General features: G+C 40.0%; 1 protein-coding gene across 4 annotated transcripts in view; it reads right to left on the bottom strand.

The window, feature by feature from the left end:
* Positions 1-9640: 9640 nt before the first annotated feature.
* Positions 9641-19987, bottom strand: part of LOC120519015 (Fc receptor-like protein 5) — a 179476-nt gene continuing 169129 nt past the window's right edge. For all 4 annotated transcript variants that reach the window (XM_039742091.1, XM_039742093.1, XM_039742095.1 and 1 more), the window contains 5 exons: positions 15149-15226; positions 14838-14900; positions 11423-11506; positions 10368-10429; positions 9641-10026 (listed from right to left, as the gene is read on the bottom strand). In XM_039742091.1, coding sequence (XP_039598025.1) covers positions 10021-10026; positions 10368-10429; positions 11423-11506; positions 14838-14900; positions 15149-15226 — 293 coding nt within the window. In that variant the 3' untranslated portion in view covers positions 9641-10020. The remainder of the gene's footprint in view (positions 10027-10367; positions 10430-11422; positions 11507-14837; positions 14901-15148; positions 15227-19987) is intronic.

The following is a 19987-nucleotide window of genomic DNA, read 5'->3' as shown; positions in this document are numbered from 1 at the left end:
TTGCGCTGAAAGTCCTGGAACACTTTAAATGACCCTAAAGAGAACAGTTTTACCGTCTTTTATCCACTGAGCAGAGAAAGGACATCTTGAAAAAGCATTTCCACTCTTATCACTCTTGAAAAGAAATAAATTGCCAGTGTTTTTGCTAGTTATTTTTTTTTTTTCATTTCTTTGTTTTTAATCCCTTTTTTTGTTAATTATCTACTATATAATAAAATACTAAGGTCTGTGTGTCCTGTCCCTCACAACAATCTGATTGGTCGGTTTGGCTTTGGTAACGCAATTGAAAGAGGAAGTGAGAGTTTGAGAAAACACGAAGGGGAGAAATGGAATAGGAAACGCGCTGAAAGAGTTGCCATCAAAGAGGGGAAATATAAAACCAGACAGATGGCAAGAAAGGCGCCTCGAAAATAATGTCAGAGTCTGAGAATCAGGCTTTAGGGGAACACTCTAGAGAGGTGGAGAGCAAGACGGGATGTTCAGATACACACAGATATGGAGGAAAGGCGATGAAGGTGCGTGTAAGGCAAAAGATAGCAAATATTTTTAAATGATTCTATAACACGGATAGTTATTTAATAAAAAAAAAATAAGAAAAAGAATAGCTTAAGTTAAATAGATATATTGTTGAGTACATTTTGGGATTTTTTTTCATGTTTTCTCTTTCATGTTAGGCAGATTTCTAAAGCAATTTGCATTCTTTCGATTGTTTGCTAATTGCCAAGCATGTCACCATTGCTATAAATTTCAACAGTATTCTTGTTTTGCAGATTCACACACTTTTTATCAAAATATCTCTTTATACTTTGTCACATTTTGAATGTCATAGCAACAGAAATAATGTTCTCACCCCATAGTCCCATTCAACCAGAGATGACAGAAAGAGAAATAAGGTCTGAACAGCACACACAAAGAAAGCAAAACAGTACAACATACATTATATACATATATTTTGTGTATTGTGTATATATATATATATATATATATATATATATATATATATATATATATATATATATATTGTGACACTAGAGGGCGCTGTCGCTCCTCAAACCCAATAGACAAATGCCCAAGACACCAGGTAAAAGCACCAAAAGAATTTTTTATTCCTTCTCTTCTAATAGTTATGCCTCGAAGCACCTTCGCCACCATACAAAAACACTAATAACCACACAATAAATCTCCTCCTCTACCTCCCAGCAAGCTCTGTCACACTCCCTCCCAACTCCAGCTCCTCTGCTGGTTCTCCAACAGTCCTTTATGTAGTCCTTGACCCAGAAGTGCTTCTCCTCTTCTGTTCACGTGACTTGTCAGCACTTCCAGGTCAGATGGAGGATCGCATTTTTCTTCAGCCCAGAACCCAAAATCCCCTTGTCTTTTGACAGCTCCTCCTGGTGGCATCCATGGCACCCAGCAGGGCTGTGTATCTGAACTCCATGTCCCAAAGTGCCCTGTGGGAATCCGGGGTACCACTGCACTCCAGGGAAGCTGCCATCTAGGGTCTTGGGGGAAGCAGTGTCAGCAAGTCCTTCTATTCCAGGGGCATCCCAGCCAGGGTAAGCAGCCAGCCGTCCATCACAATATATATACATATATACCTAAAACTTTTGGTGTACAGTATTTGTTAACTTTCTACTACTCTGATTAATCATTCAGATGCATTTTATGTTAACTAATACAAGCTGTAAGTTGCATTAAATAATGGGAACTGTTAAACAAATAATAATGATTAAGTAACACTTCTGTTGTTTCGTACATTCAGTTGATGTGGCAAGCCAAATTATCATTTAGAGATGTCTTCAAATGTTGCCATAGAACTGAGCAATTCAATTCAACAATCAAAGCTCACAGTGTTTGTTAAATAAGGAAGTGTTCCACTGTGCCGTATAAAACGCTTTGGACTTGCGCTCAGTATGGGAAGGCACTATATAAACTGTCACTCTTGGCAACCCTAAGCCAGTTTCTTCATCTATCATTGCAAAACTGTAAAAATGTCAAAAAGATTTAATTGCAGCTGCAAAATTCTTTGTGATTGTTGTCAGGGATGCCAGGGGCAACGACCCGGCCGGGACGCCATGAGGGACTGGATGTGGGTCTACGCCCACCCTGGATCACGTGGGGGCCGCCTTCCTGGTCGCTCTGGGGGCCACAGGTTGAGGGCATGGAAGCCCTACCCTGTAGGGGCCCGTGGTCACCGCCAGGAGGCGCCCCAATGCCTTGGGGACCTGTTACCCCAGCACTTCTGCCACACCAGGAAGTGCTGGGGGGAAGATTTAGGACGGCACCCGGAGAGCTGCTGGGAGGACAGCCGGCATTTCCGCCATGCTGGGGCGTGGCCAGAGGAGGAATGCCGGGAACACTTGGGGCTCATCTGGGGACTGAATAAAAGGGGCTGTCTCCATTCATTCAGGGCTGGAGTCGGGAGGAGGCGTGGAGGCGGCCCGAAGTAGGCATTTGTGGCCAGGACTGAGTGTGTTGGGGTGTTGTGCACTTTATTCTGGGTCTGAGTGACCAAAATAATTGTATATAGTGTATATAATAAACATGTGGTGGTTTGATTACAACATGTCCGCCTGTCTGTGTCCGGGTTAGCTCCACATTGTATATACAGTATTTTGGAAATATGACAAAGATAAAAGATTTTTTTTGTTTTTAATTAATCTTATGTCAAGAAAATAACATTGAATACAATCAAGCTGAACTTATACAACAAATGACTTCAATGTTGTACTAGAAAAAAAAGACAAAAACTAAAGTTTTTTTTAAAGCGATTAATGCTGAAAAATCTTATTTTGCATCATCAAAATTAGATGACATTTTGATACACGTTAGGTTGTCTCCCTCTTGTGGTTGTGCTGGGGAATTGCAAAGAAACGCATTCTTAGTTGAGCGTCCATTAACAGCGAAATGGGATCAGGTGCTATCAGACTTCTCGCGTTTCTCTTGCCCACTTTAGTGCATTGATTCGTGCTAAGTTTTCAGTCAGAGTTTTGGGAGAAACGTTGGGTCGCTCTAGATTTGCTACCTGCACTGGTAATTAAAAAAAAAAGACTTTTCTATCCAACCAGATTATATATTATTTTTAATTCATACAATTGACTACGATGCGTTATATACCAATTCGGAAAATTCGAGTAGCTTTGTTTTCTCTAAATTGCCCACCTTGTCGTTTGCAAAGCATCTTATGATGTCCATTATGACGAATTTATTTTTTCCATACTACAAAGGATTTCTCGGTCGGCTTTAAAATTGACATGCAGTTTCAGCAGGCTATCGCCCTCTTACGGGCGTTTTGTAGAATACAAGTTTTTTTAGTTAAATGCCGACCACAGCCTCACAGTATGTACTACGAATCGGCGTGGTAAAAAAGCCAACCCAAAACCTCATTATACCCATAGGAGACATTAGATGATACACTTAATCCAAATACAATTTGATGATTTGTGACTGTCTCCGAAGAACAGAAAAAAACTAAATCATATACAATATATATTTTGGGGGAAAATGTTAAATATTGAAAATTATCTTTAAAATAGTAAAATACATGAAACAGGCATTCAGATACGAATGTTTATATATTTCATTGCTTCTACGTTTACTGAGTTTTACGACTGAGAAAGATGATGCAAAACGAAAATTTGCTGTTCAGCTCATCCTGAACGGTAATCATATAACTTTCGCGATTCAACAGTAGGAAGGAGAAACAAGGACTGGACTGGAATCTTTCTCTCTTTCTCATGGAGGACCGAGGCAATGCCTCTTACACTCCTTCATCTCTGTGTTTTTAATCTTTGAGATTCTTGTTAACTTGTCTCATAACAATCACTTTTGGCGGAGAAACAAGTAGTGGTTAAAGGACAGTTTCTATTATTCCCGCGCTTTAAACACATAGCCCCTTTCCTTAATCGCCTTGTCCCCTTTCAATTGGCGCCTTTTAATGTCACTCAAGATTATTGGCACCACCCCTTCTCAGGCGCTGCACGGAGCTTAGGCGTGTGGTTTCCTCCTAGGTCCGCTGTCACTGTATAGTAGTACTGCAGGCTCAGCAGGCTTTTTTTTTCTTTTTCTTTTTTGTGTTTACTCTTAGAGATACTGCTAGGTGATGTGTTGTAACCGGGAAGAAAAGTAAATAACATTTTACTAACAAAGAAGTTAATATATAGATTAATAAATGTGGGTTTTTTACGCCAAGTTGTGCTTTTTTGTTTTTGGAAAGCATTGTGCGGGGAGTATTTTTGATTTGGCATTGAGGGGTTTGTTTTATAATTTCAAGTGGGACAAGCGCTGATAGCGCCGAAACTCCCGGTCATCAACGCCATCATTCATTGGGTTGATCCACATCGCCAATTAGCGTGTTTCCCGTTGTCATTGGGCTGTGAATGTTTGCAGGAATTGGCCACCTTGTTGAATACCTTTAGGCATCCAAGAAGTTCGTTTAAAATGCGTATTAAAAATGTGGAATGAAAAGAGATCACGACACGTTATTTCTTTTAAATGGACAGGATTATATAGGTAGTACTGAATTAATTCAGTACACGAGTTGATAGTAATGTACCACAGTGTCAAAACTGCTAATAAAAAAGTCCGTTTTTAATTTACAAACCTTCCACAAATATTAAAATTGAATAAAATGATATAACTAGCACACAGTAAGATATGTGAAAATACCTCGCTGCCCGGTAGGCAAAATTTGAAGCCTTTAAAGTAATATTTCGTACTGTTTTAAAACCTAGTGTATAAATAAACAGTGGTCGTGTGTGTAACTTTTAAAGTCAATACTTGACGTATCAATTTTTTGGATTTAGTAATGTTAATGTTAAAAGTTGACGCTGTTGCATGAAAATGACCCCTAGTTTTCACTGTACTTGCAATGCGCCTTGAGATGGTGCTTATTATAAAAATGTACATTAAAATTAAGACTCCCCACAGCCGTGAATGCTTTAAATATTCTGTATTAGCGACATTTACTAGATTAAACGATTTTGAGAATATTACGTTATTATTGGGGCTTTTCTATAGGCTGGAACAACTCCGTGATGTCAGTTTACTGTCCGCCGTCGTGTAGTACGAGAGAGTCGATTTACCTCCGCTGCCCAGACACGCAAGCACAGTGCCCGGGATAACGTTCCGTATTCAAAGGCATTATATAAAGTGACAGCATTGCCTGTTTAAGCTAAAGTACTGACTCGCCTAGAACTAATCATTTCTTTTAGTACACCACTTACATTAAAATGTTTTACCGTATGCGTTAAAAAAAGAAAGCCTTTAAATGCCATTTACTGGTGTAGCAAGCTCAGGATCCGGACCTGTGAGAGACACTCTCTTAATAGTGTGCGAACGGGCGGGAATAACTGAGGAAGCCGGCTACAGAGCGGATTCGTTATCATGAAAGGGAACACAGATAACGGTTCAAGAACTAGAGCGGAGTGAGGCGGTGTTTAACCAGTTTAAGATAATCGAGAGAGAGAGAGAGCACCTATATATCACCCCTTAATAATTACGGCAGCCAAATCTGTACTGACTGGGCGCCCTGTAGGGCGGCACGGTGGCGCAGCGGTAGACCTGTTGCCTCGCAGTTAGGAGATTGTATGTTCTCCCCGTGTATGCATGGGTTTCCTCCCACAGTCCAAAGACATGATGCAGGTTAGTTGCATTGGCGATTCTACATTGTGCGTGTCCTGCGGTGGGCTAGGATTGGCTCCAGCAGACCCCCGTGACCCTGTAGTTAGGATATAGCGAGTTGGATAATGGATGGATGGGTGATCTCTCTTGTGGCCATGTGGTGGAAGTGCAAATCGCAGTTTAAATGTTCATCTTGTGAACTAATTTACCCTTTAGTTTTCTTAGTATTAAAATAAGAAGCAATTTCACTTGTCAGCATTCCAATTTGGAAACTGGACTGCTCACTGTGTGGCAGTGTGCATTATAAAATAAAACTGCTCATTTACTCCCAAAGTCTTTCTCGTGTGGTCTTGAATAAGCGTTGTTGCTGCCTGTGCTCTGGATGTCCAAAAAAAAAAAAAAACGTTTGTTATAATCAGTGCCGGATTTATAAGGCCATTCTGTCACAAGGAGTTTTTTTCTGTCCCTCTAGTGGTTAAGTTGTGATACTGCGCAGTAGCAGTTTGCTAGTAAATTCTCACCACTGCCGTAATATATTTACTGTAGAACATCAGTAATCCTCAACCAAGGCATTTTAGCGTATGAATATGGGAAATAATTATTTGACCTGTAAAGTACCTTCAGATGTAAATCTTTAAACTTATACATTCTGAAAGAAGCAGTGTACTCAAAAGCCCTTGTTCTACCTCAGTGACATTAGATGCTATATATGAGCACATCGTTTTGGTTTGAGCTTTTGCCTTCACCTGGTTAGGATTTGATACTGCCCAATAGTTAGTGCCAAGTAAAAGTTTCACTGTACTCATTACATATGATGATAATGACTTAATAAACCTATGAATCTCTTATCAATAGCACCCTCTAGAGACCACAACTGACATATGCAGTGTTGGACTTACCTACCTACTCAGTAAAACTGTTGTGTAAAGGAACAGATGTTTGTTTCTATGCTTCTGATTTAGTGATGAACACATATAACTACCTTGTTTCCAAGCATCTGTCTTCCTTACCAGAAAAATCTCCGATCTAAGCAAAAAATGTTCAGATTACACTAAAATAAAATAAAGTAAAAATACCTTAAATAGACATTCTCCATCATGAAAACACACCAACACCCCCCTCACACCAAGCCCATTTAGCCATTAATTTACTTTTTATGTCTTTTAGTCATGAACCAACCTCATCACCTGCCAGTGCTCCAGTTATAGATATGCTGAAATGACTGTTTCTGTAAAGATCTTTGAGGTGATGCCCGTATGAAAGACACAATATAAAGTCACACGAGTGCTGTTTCAGTGTGTAGCACTGAAAATGTGTTTGACCCTGATTAAATAATTTCACGTGCCCCCTTTCCAAATGCACAAATTAAAATTATATGCAATGCATTACATGTTGGCTGTGTGCTTATAAAGCACTTTGGGATGGGATTCTGTGAAGACAAATGCTATATAATATACAGTGAAAGTTGTTTGTCTATACAGTCTATAACGATGACCCAGCTGATTAAATCTGAAGTGCTTTTAGCCTTTAGCAAGAAACATCTTCCAAAGAAGTCCACATCTTTTTTTAGTTCAACATTAAAAATAAACACATAACTAACATCAGAGTTACCTTCTAGCCTAATTAATTTTCAGATTATTTGATTTCTTTTGTCTCCCAGATATGACATTGCTCAGCCCATTGTTAATTCTGGCTTATATCTGAGGACTTTGTTCTTGTTATTTCCAAGTTTGCCTCTGAGTCCCTACTACCTCAAATGCTTTAAGTCACCTTGGATCTTCACATCTCTGGAAAGATCTTTACAGTTCCTGTTGTGTTTAAAAGGCCCAGAACATACTTAAAGATTCAGTCCATTCCGGTCACTCTCTGTTTGAACTGCTGCCCTCAGGGAGATATTTTAGGTCCATAAAAACACGAATAAACAGATTAAAAACAGATTTTATTCAAAAGGTTGTAATTATGCTAAATGCTGCTCACATTTCAAAACCTTAAATTATGCAATACATAAATACCAGCAGAATATGAAGAATGTCTTTTATATGTGGCATGTTGTGTATATTCTTCTTAATAATACAATATTAAATCCAAAAACTCTACTTTCATGCACTTAATTAAATGAAAACATACAATTTGTTAATAATAAAACTTCTAAAAATATAAATTGCAATTTTTAATTGTAAACCTGTATCCAAAAAGCAACAGTTCATTTTATAATAATACATTTTATTCATGGGCCCTTTTCAAATTATCCAAGGACACTGGAAAACTCAATATAAAAAAGTAAATTGAAAGTAAAAATCCTCATACAAAAATCAAAAATTCACATTTTTACATTTTTTTCAATTTTACATCAAAAGGTACTGGAGCCAGTACCATCGACAAAGGGCACAGGACAGGACCCAACCCTGAATGGTTTGCCAGACCACTGTAGGGCACACTCATGCAAAAGAAAAGGTCATGTTAGAGTTACTGGTTATCGTAATCTACACATCTTTGTGATGTGGGTGGGAAATTTGACAACCTACACCAACACTGAGCAAGGAAATGAAATGGTATAAACCAAGCTTATGGTAAAGGGTCACATGGAACTGGAGTTTGTGCAAATATTATTGGGTACAAGGCAGGAGCCAGTCTTGGACAGAATGCTCCCACTTATCTTTGGCCATTATAGAGAGTCCAGAGATCCTATCCTGGGCTTGACTGAGGTAAGCTTTACCACTCTAGAGCAAGATGCGGTGCTGTCACTAACAGTATCCTTCTAGAAAGAATCCCAGTGAGAACACTCAGCTGCCACCATGACATCCTATATAAGCCCGTTGCCTTCCAGTCAGGAGACTATAAAAAGTAGTCCCCAAATGAAGGACAAAGGTGGTGGGTATTTGTGATCCGGATTTAAGACTTAAAGAAGCTCCTGAGCAAGAGAAGGAGCAGAGAAGATTTGTATCGGCTGGGTTATTTATCAATGTGTTTTGTGTTGTGTCCTTGTGCACTTTTTTTGGTTTGTTTTCTGTTGTCAATATTAAATGGGGATTCCTGGATTGGTACCCCAATGATTCTAACATTTTTGAACTGGTTCCCTACCACTGGTCACAACAGTTTACTTAATATGCAAAATTCTTAAAAGAAATCAGGCTAGCAATCTTAAAGCAGTAGTAATAAACACTGCACTGGTCTAAACGGGCAAGTGGCTGTGTATCTGTGTGTCTATTCGGGGCTTTGTCTCCATTATTTGACAAATATTATGGAATTTGTAAAAGTAATGGTAATGTCTAAAATGCACCGTCTGTTGGAATGAAAAATGCAATGCATTTTATTACTTCAAATGCTTGTGAGGCACCGCCTATTGACATGAAAAATGCAATGCATTTTATTACTATATGCATCACAAAATACAATAGATTGCCCACAGCAAATGTTAACACTGCATATACTGAGTTTTACATTGGTTACTTAAATTTCAACCCATCGTAGATGGGTAGCACATAACAAATTCATAGAAATCAAAGAAAATATCATTACTTATATTCAGATCCTAAAAAGGAAAATGGATATTGTGATGGACGGTCAGGGCCCATGCCTGGCCAAGACGCCCCTTCACCACATATACCAGGGGGACAATGGTGGGAGACCCAGTATCTCCCCCTGGACAGTAGATGGCAGCCTCCCTGGGTTGCAGCAGTACCTTGGACTCTCCCAGGGCTTCATGGGGGTTGGAGTTCTGTGCAGCCCTGTTGGGTTCTGCAGGTGCCACCAGGGGGTGCTGCAGCAGGAGCTGCTGGCCCCTTTTGGGCATTGGTCGGGTGTTGGCAATCAAGCACCTGGAGCACTTCCAGGTGCCCAATAAAGGAAGCCAGCGACCGTCACTCAGCGGCCAGAGTCGGGTGGAAGGAGGACAAAGCTTGCTGAGGAGGAGTGGTGGTGGAAAAGAGAAGAAGAGTGCTTGGTGTTACTTGTGGACTGTGTTGTGGCTGGAGGGATTACAGGGATGACATGCCCTTTAAGCTGAAGAAAAATAAACAGTTTATTTGTTTTACATGTGCCTCCGTGTCAGTCTGTGTTGGGTCGGGCGCAAAATAGCACCTTTTTTTTACAATATCAATTGGAAAAGAAATTAAGCATAGCACACAATCCCCTCAGATTTGAAATCATTAATGATATTACTGTTGACATAACACAACAGGGAACCTGAAGGGGTGAAGTTCAGTTTTGATGGTCACACAGGTGTCTCTCCATAGAGAAAAGAAAGGCCCACTTGCATCGGAAGCTAACAGCAGCTAACAACACCTCCAGGGAGCTCCATGCAAAATTCAGCAAATAACCCAGTAAGCAGAGGCATGATAGCTGAAGACCATGAGGTGGCTGAGGTTTCACAGATGCAACACCAGAAACTATGATGTGTTACTTCTGTCAAAAATAAAAGGGGAAGATAAAAACAGTTAGTAGTTGTGACCAGGAGAAGGAAGTGAGAGGTAGGGATGCTGTACTGGAGTGAAAGCTGTTGTTTAATGATGAAGTCAGAGCCGAGTTGAATTCTCAAGCTCTGTATTATTCACAACAATTAAACACAAGGAGTCTTTGCTTACACAGATACATAGAAAAGAAGTGGAAGCTAAGAGTCATGCGACTTATCAACCGTTTATTTATGAGTGGCTCAGTCACAGGCTACTGGGAAAGGGTGGTTTGTCTTAGAGTTCTAAGAAATGGCAGGGAGTCTTTATAATTAAACAAATATTAAAGTCAATTACCTTGCCTTTTTTGGGGAGAACAGAAGCATAAAGAGCACCTGGATCATCTGCAGGGGGAGCATCTGCAAAAAATGCATGTATTCATTAGGAAATGTTGATTAAGGGCAAATGCAAAGCTGTGGAAAATGCTTGCTAAACTAAAATGTCTTACTAAGACAGGACACACTAAAATAGTGTCTGGGGGTGGATGCTTTCCTGTTTGTCACCCACTTCTGCCCCATTCTTCCTTGTCAGCCTCTCCACCCATTTTCTGTCTTACATTTAATATTCTTGAATTTGACAATAGAGTACAGAAACTCTAGGGAGTTTGCTGGCTTTTCTTCTGCTAAGATAAAAAAAATCCTAATACTGTGCTCATTCACTAAACTTAAACAAGTTCTTAAAAATGCTATTGATGACCACTGTCCATCCATTGTCCACCGCTTATCTGTGTATGTTGGGTTGCGGGGGCAGCAGCCTAAGCAGGGAAACCAAGACCTCCTTCTCCCCGGCCACCTCCTCAAGCTCATCTGGGGGGATCCCGAGGCGTTCCCAGGCCAGCCGGGAGATATAATCCCTCCAGCGTGTCCTGGGTCTGCCAAGTGGCCTTCTCCCAGTGGGACATGCCGGAACACTCCACTAGGGAGGCGTCCAGGGGGCATCTTGACCAGAAGCCCGAACCACCTCAACTGACTCCTCTCAATGCAAAGGAGCAGCGACTCTACTCCTAGTCTCTCTCGGATAACTGAACTCCTCACCCATTCTCTAAGGGAAAGTCCAGCCAACTTGCGGAGAAAACTCATTTTGGCCGCTTATATCTGCGATCTTGCTCTTTTAGTCACTACCCAAAGCTCGTGGCCATAGGTGAGGGTAGGAACGTAGATTGACTGGTACATCAACAGCCTCGCCTTCTGGCTCAGCTCTCTCTTCACCATGACGGACCGTTGCAGAGCCCGCATTACTGTCAACCTCCCGCTCCATTGATGACCACATGAAACATAAAACAGCACTTTAATGGCTGTTGGTATTGAGAAGTTAAGCCAGCCTGACAAGCTGTCATGATAAAGAAAACACACCTTTCTTTTTTTTCTTCTTCTCCACTGATTTTTCTATTACAATATTTGAATAGACAGGATCACCTGATTCTGCAGCCGAGTCACCTACAAATAGGAAAAATTGATACCACTTTAGTTTAAGTATTACTCCATCCATCCATCATCCAACCTGCTATATCCTAACTACAGGGTCACGGGGGTTTGCTGGAGCCAATCCCAGCCAACACTATGCACAAGGCAGGTCACCAGCCCACCACAGGGCACGCACACACATGCACACACACGCACACACACACTAGGGACAATTTAGAATCGCCAATGCATCTAACCTGCATGTCTTTGGACTGTGGGAGGAAACCAGAGCACCTGGAAGAAACCCACGCAGACACAGGGAGAACATGCAAACTCCACGCAGGGAGGACCCAGGAAGTGAACCCAGGTCCCCTAACTGGGAGGCAGCAGCGCTACCCTCTGCACCACCATGCTGCCTGCATCTATTACTCTTTTACTATTATGTGACAAGACCTTAACAAACACGTCTTTGAGTCTTCACAACACATACAAAGCATCAGTAAAGTGTTTATTCATCTCTGTAATGTGACCTGTGTCACACACATGCGCTTCAGGATTAATTTACGGGTAAGATTATGACAATATCACCCCAGGCCACCCGAGGGTACCAAGCAATAACCATATCTCTTCTTCTTTCCCCTCTACAGAAAGGAAGATCAATATGCTGCCATCTATGATGTCACTTCTGGGATCAACCCATCTTTATCCGCCTATTCCTCCCAGAAAACATCTTAAACAGAAACACCGCCATCTTGGGGCAGACTTGACCTATTCAATGAGACCAGTCTGATAACAGCATTAACACCCGTTTCTTTTGCACTTTTTGTGCTATTTATAATATGCAGGGTTTGCCTTCGGATGCCCCAGACCTTTATGAGTGTCTCTGTGCTTTCTTACACCTGCTAACAAAACTTCACTTTGGAGTGGTCTAAGGTGGCTTACTTGAGACACATTTCTTTTGATTTTACATATTTACTATAAGACCTGTGAATGCTTCATATTAACAAGTAACTTTACCATCATGTCAAAATGCCACATTGCACAGAGATGAATAACAATCTGATGATGTTTTATGAGTGTTATGAAGACCAAAATAAGCCTTTGTTTAGGTCTAGAGTAAAAGAGTAATACAGTACATACATGTTTGCAAGACCTAAACTAAAGTGTTACTGAAAAATTAAAAGCAGCTAATAGCCACTTGACAGAGCACCTCGGCCACAGGGACACATAAATGCAGAGAACCTCATTTCCTTTTTTTAGATTAAAGAGGCTGCCTAATAAAACTGTCACAATATTTACTGTGGCCACATAAAGGTGTATGCTAAATGAAAATATTCTAAGACTGCGTTCCTCAACTTTTAAGTATTTCTAACCCGAGTTTTCATAACAGTTTTAATTGCGCCCCCCTAATGTTTTTTTGAAAGAAGCCCACTAATACCAGTTTGTTCTTTTTTAATTAATGATATATCATAGATGCATATTTTATTATACCTACTTAACTTTTATCAACATTTATCTAACTCTATATTTATTTTTCTAGTATCAAAATGTAGTTTAAGTTCATTTGTTTTGGTTTCAATAGATGTATTTTTCATATTTTTGATTCTTGTTTTCTTTTTTTCACATCTTCGGGCCCACCCCACAGTTTGAGAACCACTGTTTTAAGATATGCAAAAGATTTGTGATAGTGGAATTTTATTATATTTTTTTGCCCAAAAAGAAAATACATTGGTAATCAGAAATGCTCAGATGATGTTTTCATTTTCTTTATGTATTTTAATTTATCTTTAAAAAAAGTGCATTTGAATTATACAGCAACATTTAAGATGTAAACACCACCACAGGTGGGAAACTCAAAAAAAGCTAAACCAAATAGGAAAGAATCAAAACACGTATACAATTGTTTCAGAAAGCTTTACTGTCCACACAGTCACTACTGTTTGATGCTGTCAGAGTGGGCCACTGTTGCAGCACAATGACTATGAAGCAGAAAGTACTGTATATGGATGCTAACTGGTCAATGCAATTTCTTCCTTCGCTTAGATGGAGAGTACTTTCCTTATTTTGAAATCTGCCCAATTTATAAATATGTTCCAGACTGGTAACCCTAAAAAATTGTTAAACATCTATGAAATGATGAAGTTAATTTCTTCAACCGCTTATGGTTGGTTTAGTTGCAAGATCAGTATAGATATTTGCGGATGCCAGAACATTTTACAAACCTTTCCCAGAAATGTTCTCCCTTTCAAACACATATTCCAATCTAATATTTTTTTAGAGAATTAATACTAAGTCTTGGAAACTGCTGGGTTCAACTTTCTTGAGATTTTTGCCAAAGTTTCCTTCAACCATGCCCTTATTGAGCAAGTTAACTGTAAATTCCTTGAGTAACTTGTATGTAACGAATTCATTATATATTTGGATAATGTTATTTAATGTTGGAAGAAAAACATTCACAGATAATGTGTGTGTGCGCACAATATTCAAAACCTGAAGGTAAAAACTAAAACGTGTAGTGGTTTTACTCATTGCATGGAAGTGTGTGCTATATTGACTGAGTTGATCAGAACCAAAACTTTGCTAACTTTTTTATTAACAGCATTGGACCACCACCCAAAAAGCATCCAGTCAGTGGTGATCCTGTGAGTGTGATCATACGTGACAGAGGCTGACATGACATACACAGATTACCAGACCAGAAACAACCAGTCGCCTTACAGTTGAGTATAACAACAGTGCTGACATATTAGAGGCATATAAGAACACACAGTTCATAGATGGTGAAATATATCAGTCAACAACCAAGTTGTGGTACAGAAATACAATATACTGCACAAATGTAAAAATATCTTATTGTTGTATAGATGCAAACTGATGACCCCCTTCTTTTTGACACCCACTGCACACTCAACCTACCTGGAAAAAGGTCTCTTTTTGAACTGCCTTTTCCAAGGTTTCTTCCATTTTTTCCCTAAAAGGGTTTTTTGGGAGTTTTTCCTTGTCTTCTTAGAGAGTCAAGGCTGGGGGGCTGTCAAGAGGCAGGGCCTGTTAAAGCCCATTGCAGCACTTCTTGTGTGATTTTGGGCTATACAAAAAGAAATTGTATTGTGTGACAATGGCTGGACCATGGTATGTCCAAAATGCCATGAGTTTGCATTCTGATTAATAGCAAAATAACCTTGCTGGAGGTTGCAGGTGGTGTGAGTTGCCTTTCTGCAGCACATAATTTGGTCCTTTGATATGGCTATAGAAACACAATATAAAGGACTAACAATACCTAATAATTTAGATTTCTGGTGTATTTATGCATGTAAATCAGATCCCCAGTCTTCTTAGTTGGCACCCCCAATCCATTCTGTCTTACCTGTGACATTCTTCAGTTTAATATCAGAGTACAGGACTTCCTGGGTCCCTGTTGGCTCCTTCCCTATCAGGGTAAACACATTAGGATTACTACATATGTTTGCAAAACTTGAAACAAAATGTTATTTAAAGCTTAAAAGTAATTAGGGACTGCACAATCACTAAGAATTGCACTTCATAACAAATGCAAAAATTAGTGTCTATGTGTGTTATGAAGTTAAATCAGTCTGGTAAGCTGTTTACTTTGAGGATGGGAAAATGCTATATACTGTAAATAAAATGTATTATTGTTATTACTTGATGTAGACCCACCTGGCTTCCTCTTCTTTAATTTTCCTATTATAAGGTCTGAATACACTACACCACTGTCAGCTTTGGTAGCAGAATCACCTAGAAAAAAGAAAAATTACATTTTTTATTTGGATGTGTCTTTAATCCTTTATAAATTGTAAAAACAAAAGAGATTACTAGTGATGAGCAAAACAATTTGTACAATGAGAAACTCAGTTTCGCTTCACAAAAAAGTCTGCAAAATAAATTGTGTTTAATTATCAACTAGCTGAAATACCCAGCATCGCCGGGGTGAAAAATATAGTGTTTTTTTTTTTTTTGATTATTTGAGAAAAATATAATTAAATAAAACACAACTTTAAAAATAAATTAACAAACAATAAAGACTCACTAATGTGTTTGTCTTGCAGTCTTGTATGTATGTTATCATCCAGTTGACGCTTGGAACCAGCCAACTTTATTTAATTTCAAAAGCAGCAGGGGCGCGGTGGTGCTCAAACATAAAGAATGCTGGCAGTCACCTGCAGTTCGCCCTCTGGTGGTCATTCAGAGTGTCAACTGGATGATAACATGCATATATGACCGCAAGATCACCCTCCACCATACCCAGAAAGGGGTGGGTTAGGGTTGATTTCACCCTGCAGCATTTTAAGTCGATCAATGAGAAACATGTGCACCAAGTGTCATGAAAATCGTTCCAGCCATTCACAGGTGATGCTGGAACATACATACATATACACACACACACATACATTGACTTAGTTAAACAGGACAAACTTTAAAAATCAAAAGATGTTGACACTGCATCTGATCGTGTTCAGCTCTGACAGGAAAGCGTTCTCCACGTGGGGAGAAAAGCACATGGCCGTGATATCTCTGGCAATCAGATGGAGTATCGCCACGACTGCTGAAGGCCTGTGCGTTGGAACTGTGGAGTCCTCTACAGCGCATCTTCAACCTGAGCCTGGAACAGGGGAGAGTCCTGATACTTTGGAAAACATCTTGTATCACCCCAGTCCCAAAGGTATCACGTCCTAGTGAGCTGAATGACTTCCAGCCTGTTGCTCTGATGTCACATGTGATGAAGACCATGGAGCAGCTGCTGCTTCACCACCTGAGGCCACAGGTCTGCCATGCCCTCGACCCTCTGCAGTTCGCATACCAGGAGAAGGTAGGAGCAGAGGATGCCATCATCTATATGCTACACCGATCCCTCTCCCACCTGGACAGAGGCAGTGGTGCTGTAAGAATTATGTTTTTGGACTTCTCTAGCGCCTTCAACACCATCCAACCTCTGCTCCTTAGAGACAAGCTGACTGAGATGGGAGTAGATTCACACCTGGTGGCATGGATCGTGGACTATCTTACAGACAGACCTCAGTATGTGCGTCTTGTGAACTGCAGGTCTGACATTGTGGTCAGCAACACAGGAGCGCCGCAGGGGACTGTACATTTTTTTCCGGTCCCGTTCAGCCTATATACATCAGACTTCCAATACGATTCAGAGTCCTGCCACGTGCAAAAGTTCGCTGATGACACTGCTATTGTGGGCTGCATCAGGAGTGGGCAGGAAGAGGAGTACAGGAAGCTAATCAAAGACTTTGTTAAATGGTGTGACACAAATCAGAGGAGATCGTTCTACCCCCACACTATGTGACTCTTCAGTTCCACCCAGGGGAGTAAATGGTAACATTATTCAAAGTTATAGTCTGCTTTTACATGCATTTTTATTACTGTTTAATTTAATATTGTTTTTTTGTATCAGTATACTGCTGCTGGATTATGTGAATTTCCCCTTGGGATTAATAAAGTATCTATCTATCTATCTATCTATCTATCTATCTATCTATCTATCTATCTATCTATCTATCTATCTATCTATCTATCTATCAACAGCTACCCTGTAAAACACGCGGAGCTCTGATCTCTCTCTCAAAAACATCAAATATTACTCCTTAACAATCTGTAGATGATAATGTCTGCTGAACAAACATGTATAGCTAGCTAAGCGGAGACAAGGTGTAGTGCAGCTCATGGTGAGACGTAGACTAACTCGAACAGAGGTTGGCGAGGCCTCTCCCACCCTGATGGAGCCCTTACCCAGACTCTACCTCTCACTTCCGGGCCGGACAGAGACACACACTTCTACGCGTAGACGTTTATATATAAGATATATATATATATGGCTGTTGGAGTCACAAAGACAGAATAAGTCCCAAAAATAGTTGGGATGCCAACCCGGCAACTCTATTTAATTTCAAAAGCAACAGGGGCGCCATCTTCAGTTCGCTCTCTGGTGGTCATTCAGAGTGTCAACTGGATGATAACATACATACAAGACCGCAAGATCACCCCCCACCCTACCCAGAAGGGGGTGGATTAGGGCTGATTTCACCCTACAGTATTTTTAGTTGACCAATGATGAACATGTGTACCAAGTTTCATGAAAATCGATCTAACTGTTTGGTAGTGATGCTGGAATATACATACATACACACATTGACTTTTATATATAGAGATTAAATTAATGTTATTCACACAAGAAGAAAGGCGTTTAGCTCTTTTCTAGATGTGTTTTCATGCATTAATCCCACATGTGTCTGCTTGTCATTTAATATTTAAATAAAAATCTCTATTGAAAAAAAATATCACCATAAATTTGCATATCCTTATCTAGGATAAAGCAGTTGCTAGGCAATGGTGCCAGAGTGAGGTTTTGGAATCAACAAATTTCCACATACTTAGTTGTGATGCACCCCTACACATTGTGAGAGATGGAATACTGAGACTGGCATCCTGGCCGAAGCAGAACTGGGATTCTTACCCAGCAGGGATGCCAATAGAATGAAAGGACAGGTCAGATAAATTATTCAGGATATTGTCTCCTCCTACACCCTAGGTGGCAGCCCACCCAGACTCTACAGAGACCCACAGGGCATATTGGGAATTGTAGGTCTTTTGGCCAGCCCTGTTGGGTCCCATGGTGCTGCCAGAGGGTGATAAGGGAATTTACAAGCCCTACTTTGTCAGGCTCCAAACATACCCAGGAGTACTCCTGAGCACAGTATTGGGACACCAGAAGTGCTTTCCAGCAGTCTACTTCATATGGGAGATTTAGAGTCAGGAGGAAGAACACGAAGTTTGCCTGGAAGAGCGGAGGATAAGCAAAAGCCTCGAAGAATTGTATTGTATGTGCAGTGTACCTTTAAAGCCTTTATTGTGAAGGTGTTTAAAGGATTAACACCTTTGTATTAATCAGGACTTGTGTCTGTGCCTTTGTGTTGGGAGTGTAGGAGGCTGCTACATACCTGGTGGTCACAGCAGTTATGTTAACAAGAGGCATAAATCGATTTGGTGTTGCCAGTGTGGTGCTGATTATGTGCTTTACACAGCCACAGAAAAGTACACAGGAAAACACGGAAGAGTAACTGAGACTTTAGAGAACAGAATTCATTGTTTTCTAACCCAAAAAAGAACATTTTAAACCCCAAAAGGCTCTGCAGCAAGTATTGCATTTTGTAATTGCAAAATCATGTGAAAAATGAATTTTAGTGTTATTTTAGCTAAACTGTACGTGAATGGAAACTGCTCACTGCCCACCACTAGCCATTATGAACAGAGTGTCAGTTTTAGCTTTGTGCTCAGTTTTGGATGACAGCACTGTCTAAAAGTTTCAGAAAAATTTTTTGGCTTTTGGTTTTGGTTTACAGTTGCTTGGGCAATATGATGATGTTATCATGGTGATATTTCCAGTCTTGATCCACAATATTATTTTTTCTTTTGAGGTGATGATCAGCAAATGCTTACTAGTGTATGTTCAAAATAAAAATAATTTCCAGAACTAGGCAATGAGAACATGCTAATTAGAAACTAGGAATCAATAGCCAACTATTTAAAAACAGCTGATTTGGTTGCAAAGAAGAAAACTAGTGCATTTATTTGGCAGTGTTTTGGTTCTAAGGTAGACAAAAAAGTCAAGCTGGCAAAGTTAAACAAAAAGTTTTTCCCCAAGCGGCTCACACTGGAGCACTTGGCTGATGGATTAGTGCGCTATGCTCAATGAAAGAAATTGTAGAAAAATACATAGCATTACAATGGGTAATGCAGCAAATGTAACTACAGCTATAAGAAAGCTGAGCTGACTTTGGCGTAATTGGTTTGACACAATCATAACACCTCTGTGACAAGCTCTGTGAATGCTGCGAATGTTGAATATCATAAAGACTGCACCCTTGCTGTGTGTTGCAATAGCACAAGCGTTTATTTCACATATATGGCAAAAAAGGAAAAATCTTCAGACCACTCAAGAACTTGTCCAGCCAGACAATTAATTTATTACAATAAACTAACAATAATATATTGTAATGATAAAGCAAGAGCATCAAGGGACAGGTGGGAACTGAAAGGTCAATGGGTAATAAAATAAAGCAAAGTTTAATAAAAGATGTGCCATCTGAGACGGGACCTGACACTAATGTGTAAATATTGTAAGTGCTGCTCAAAACACTACTGTTTGGCAGATATTGGTGAAGAAGCCATTTTCAATATATTTTTAAGAAAAAATACAATTTACTGCAATTGTAAGAGCTCCAGCCAAAGCTGCAATTTTGGTGCGGTCAGCCTGCATGCATGAATCAAGATATTTGAGATTCCAGCTTGGCTCATTCAATAACTGTTACTCCTGTCCAGTCTCCACAAGTGTTGTTTCACATGATTTTGTATTTGCAAAAGACTGTAGCCTCTGAGGCTGCTAAAAAGACAAGACATGGAAGTTTTGAAAATATAAACATGTCAAAAAGCATGTACAGCTAGCGTCATGGTATATTGCCATATGTACTGACTGTAACACTATACCCAGTC

This window comes from Polypterus senegalus, chromosome 18 (genome assembly GCF_016835505.1).
Source record: "Polypterus senegalus isolate Bchr_013 chromosome 18, ASM1683550v1, whole genome shotgun sequence".
In the NCBI taxonomy this organism is placed as follows: Eukaryota; Metazoa; Chordata; class Cladistia; order Polypteriformes; family Polypteridae; genus Polypterus; species Polypterus senegalus.
This window is presented reverse-complemented; position numbering and strand designations above follow the sequence as displayed.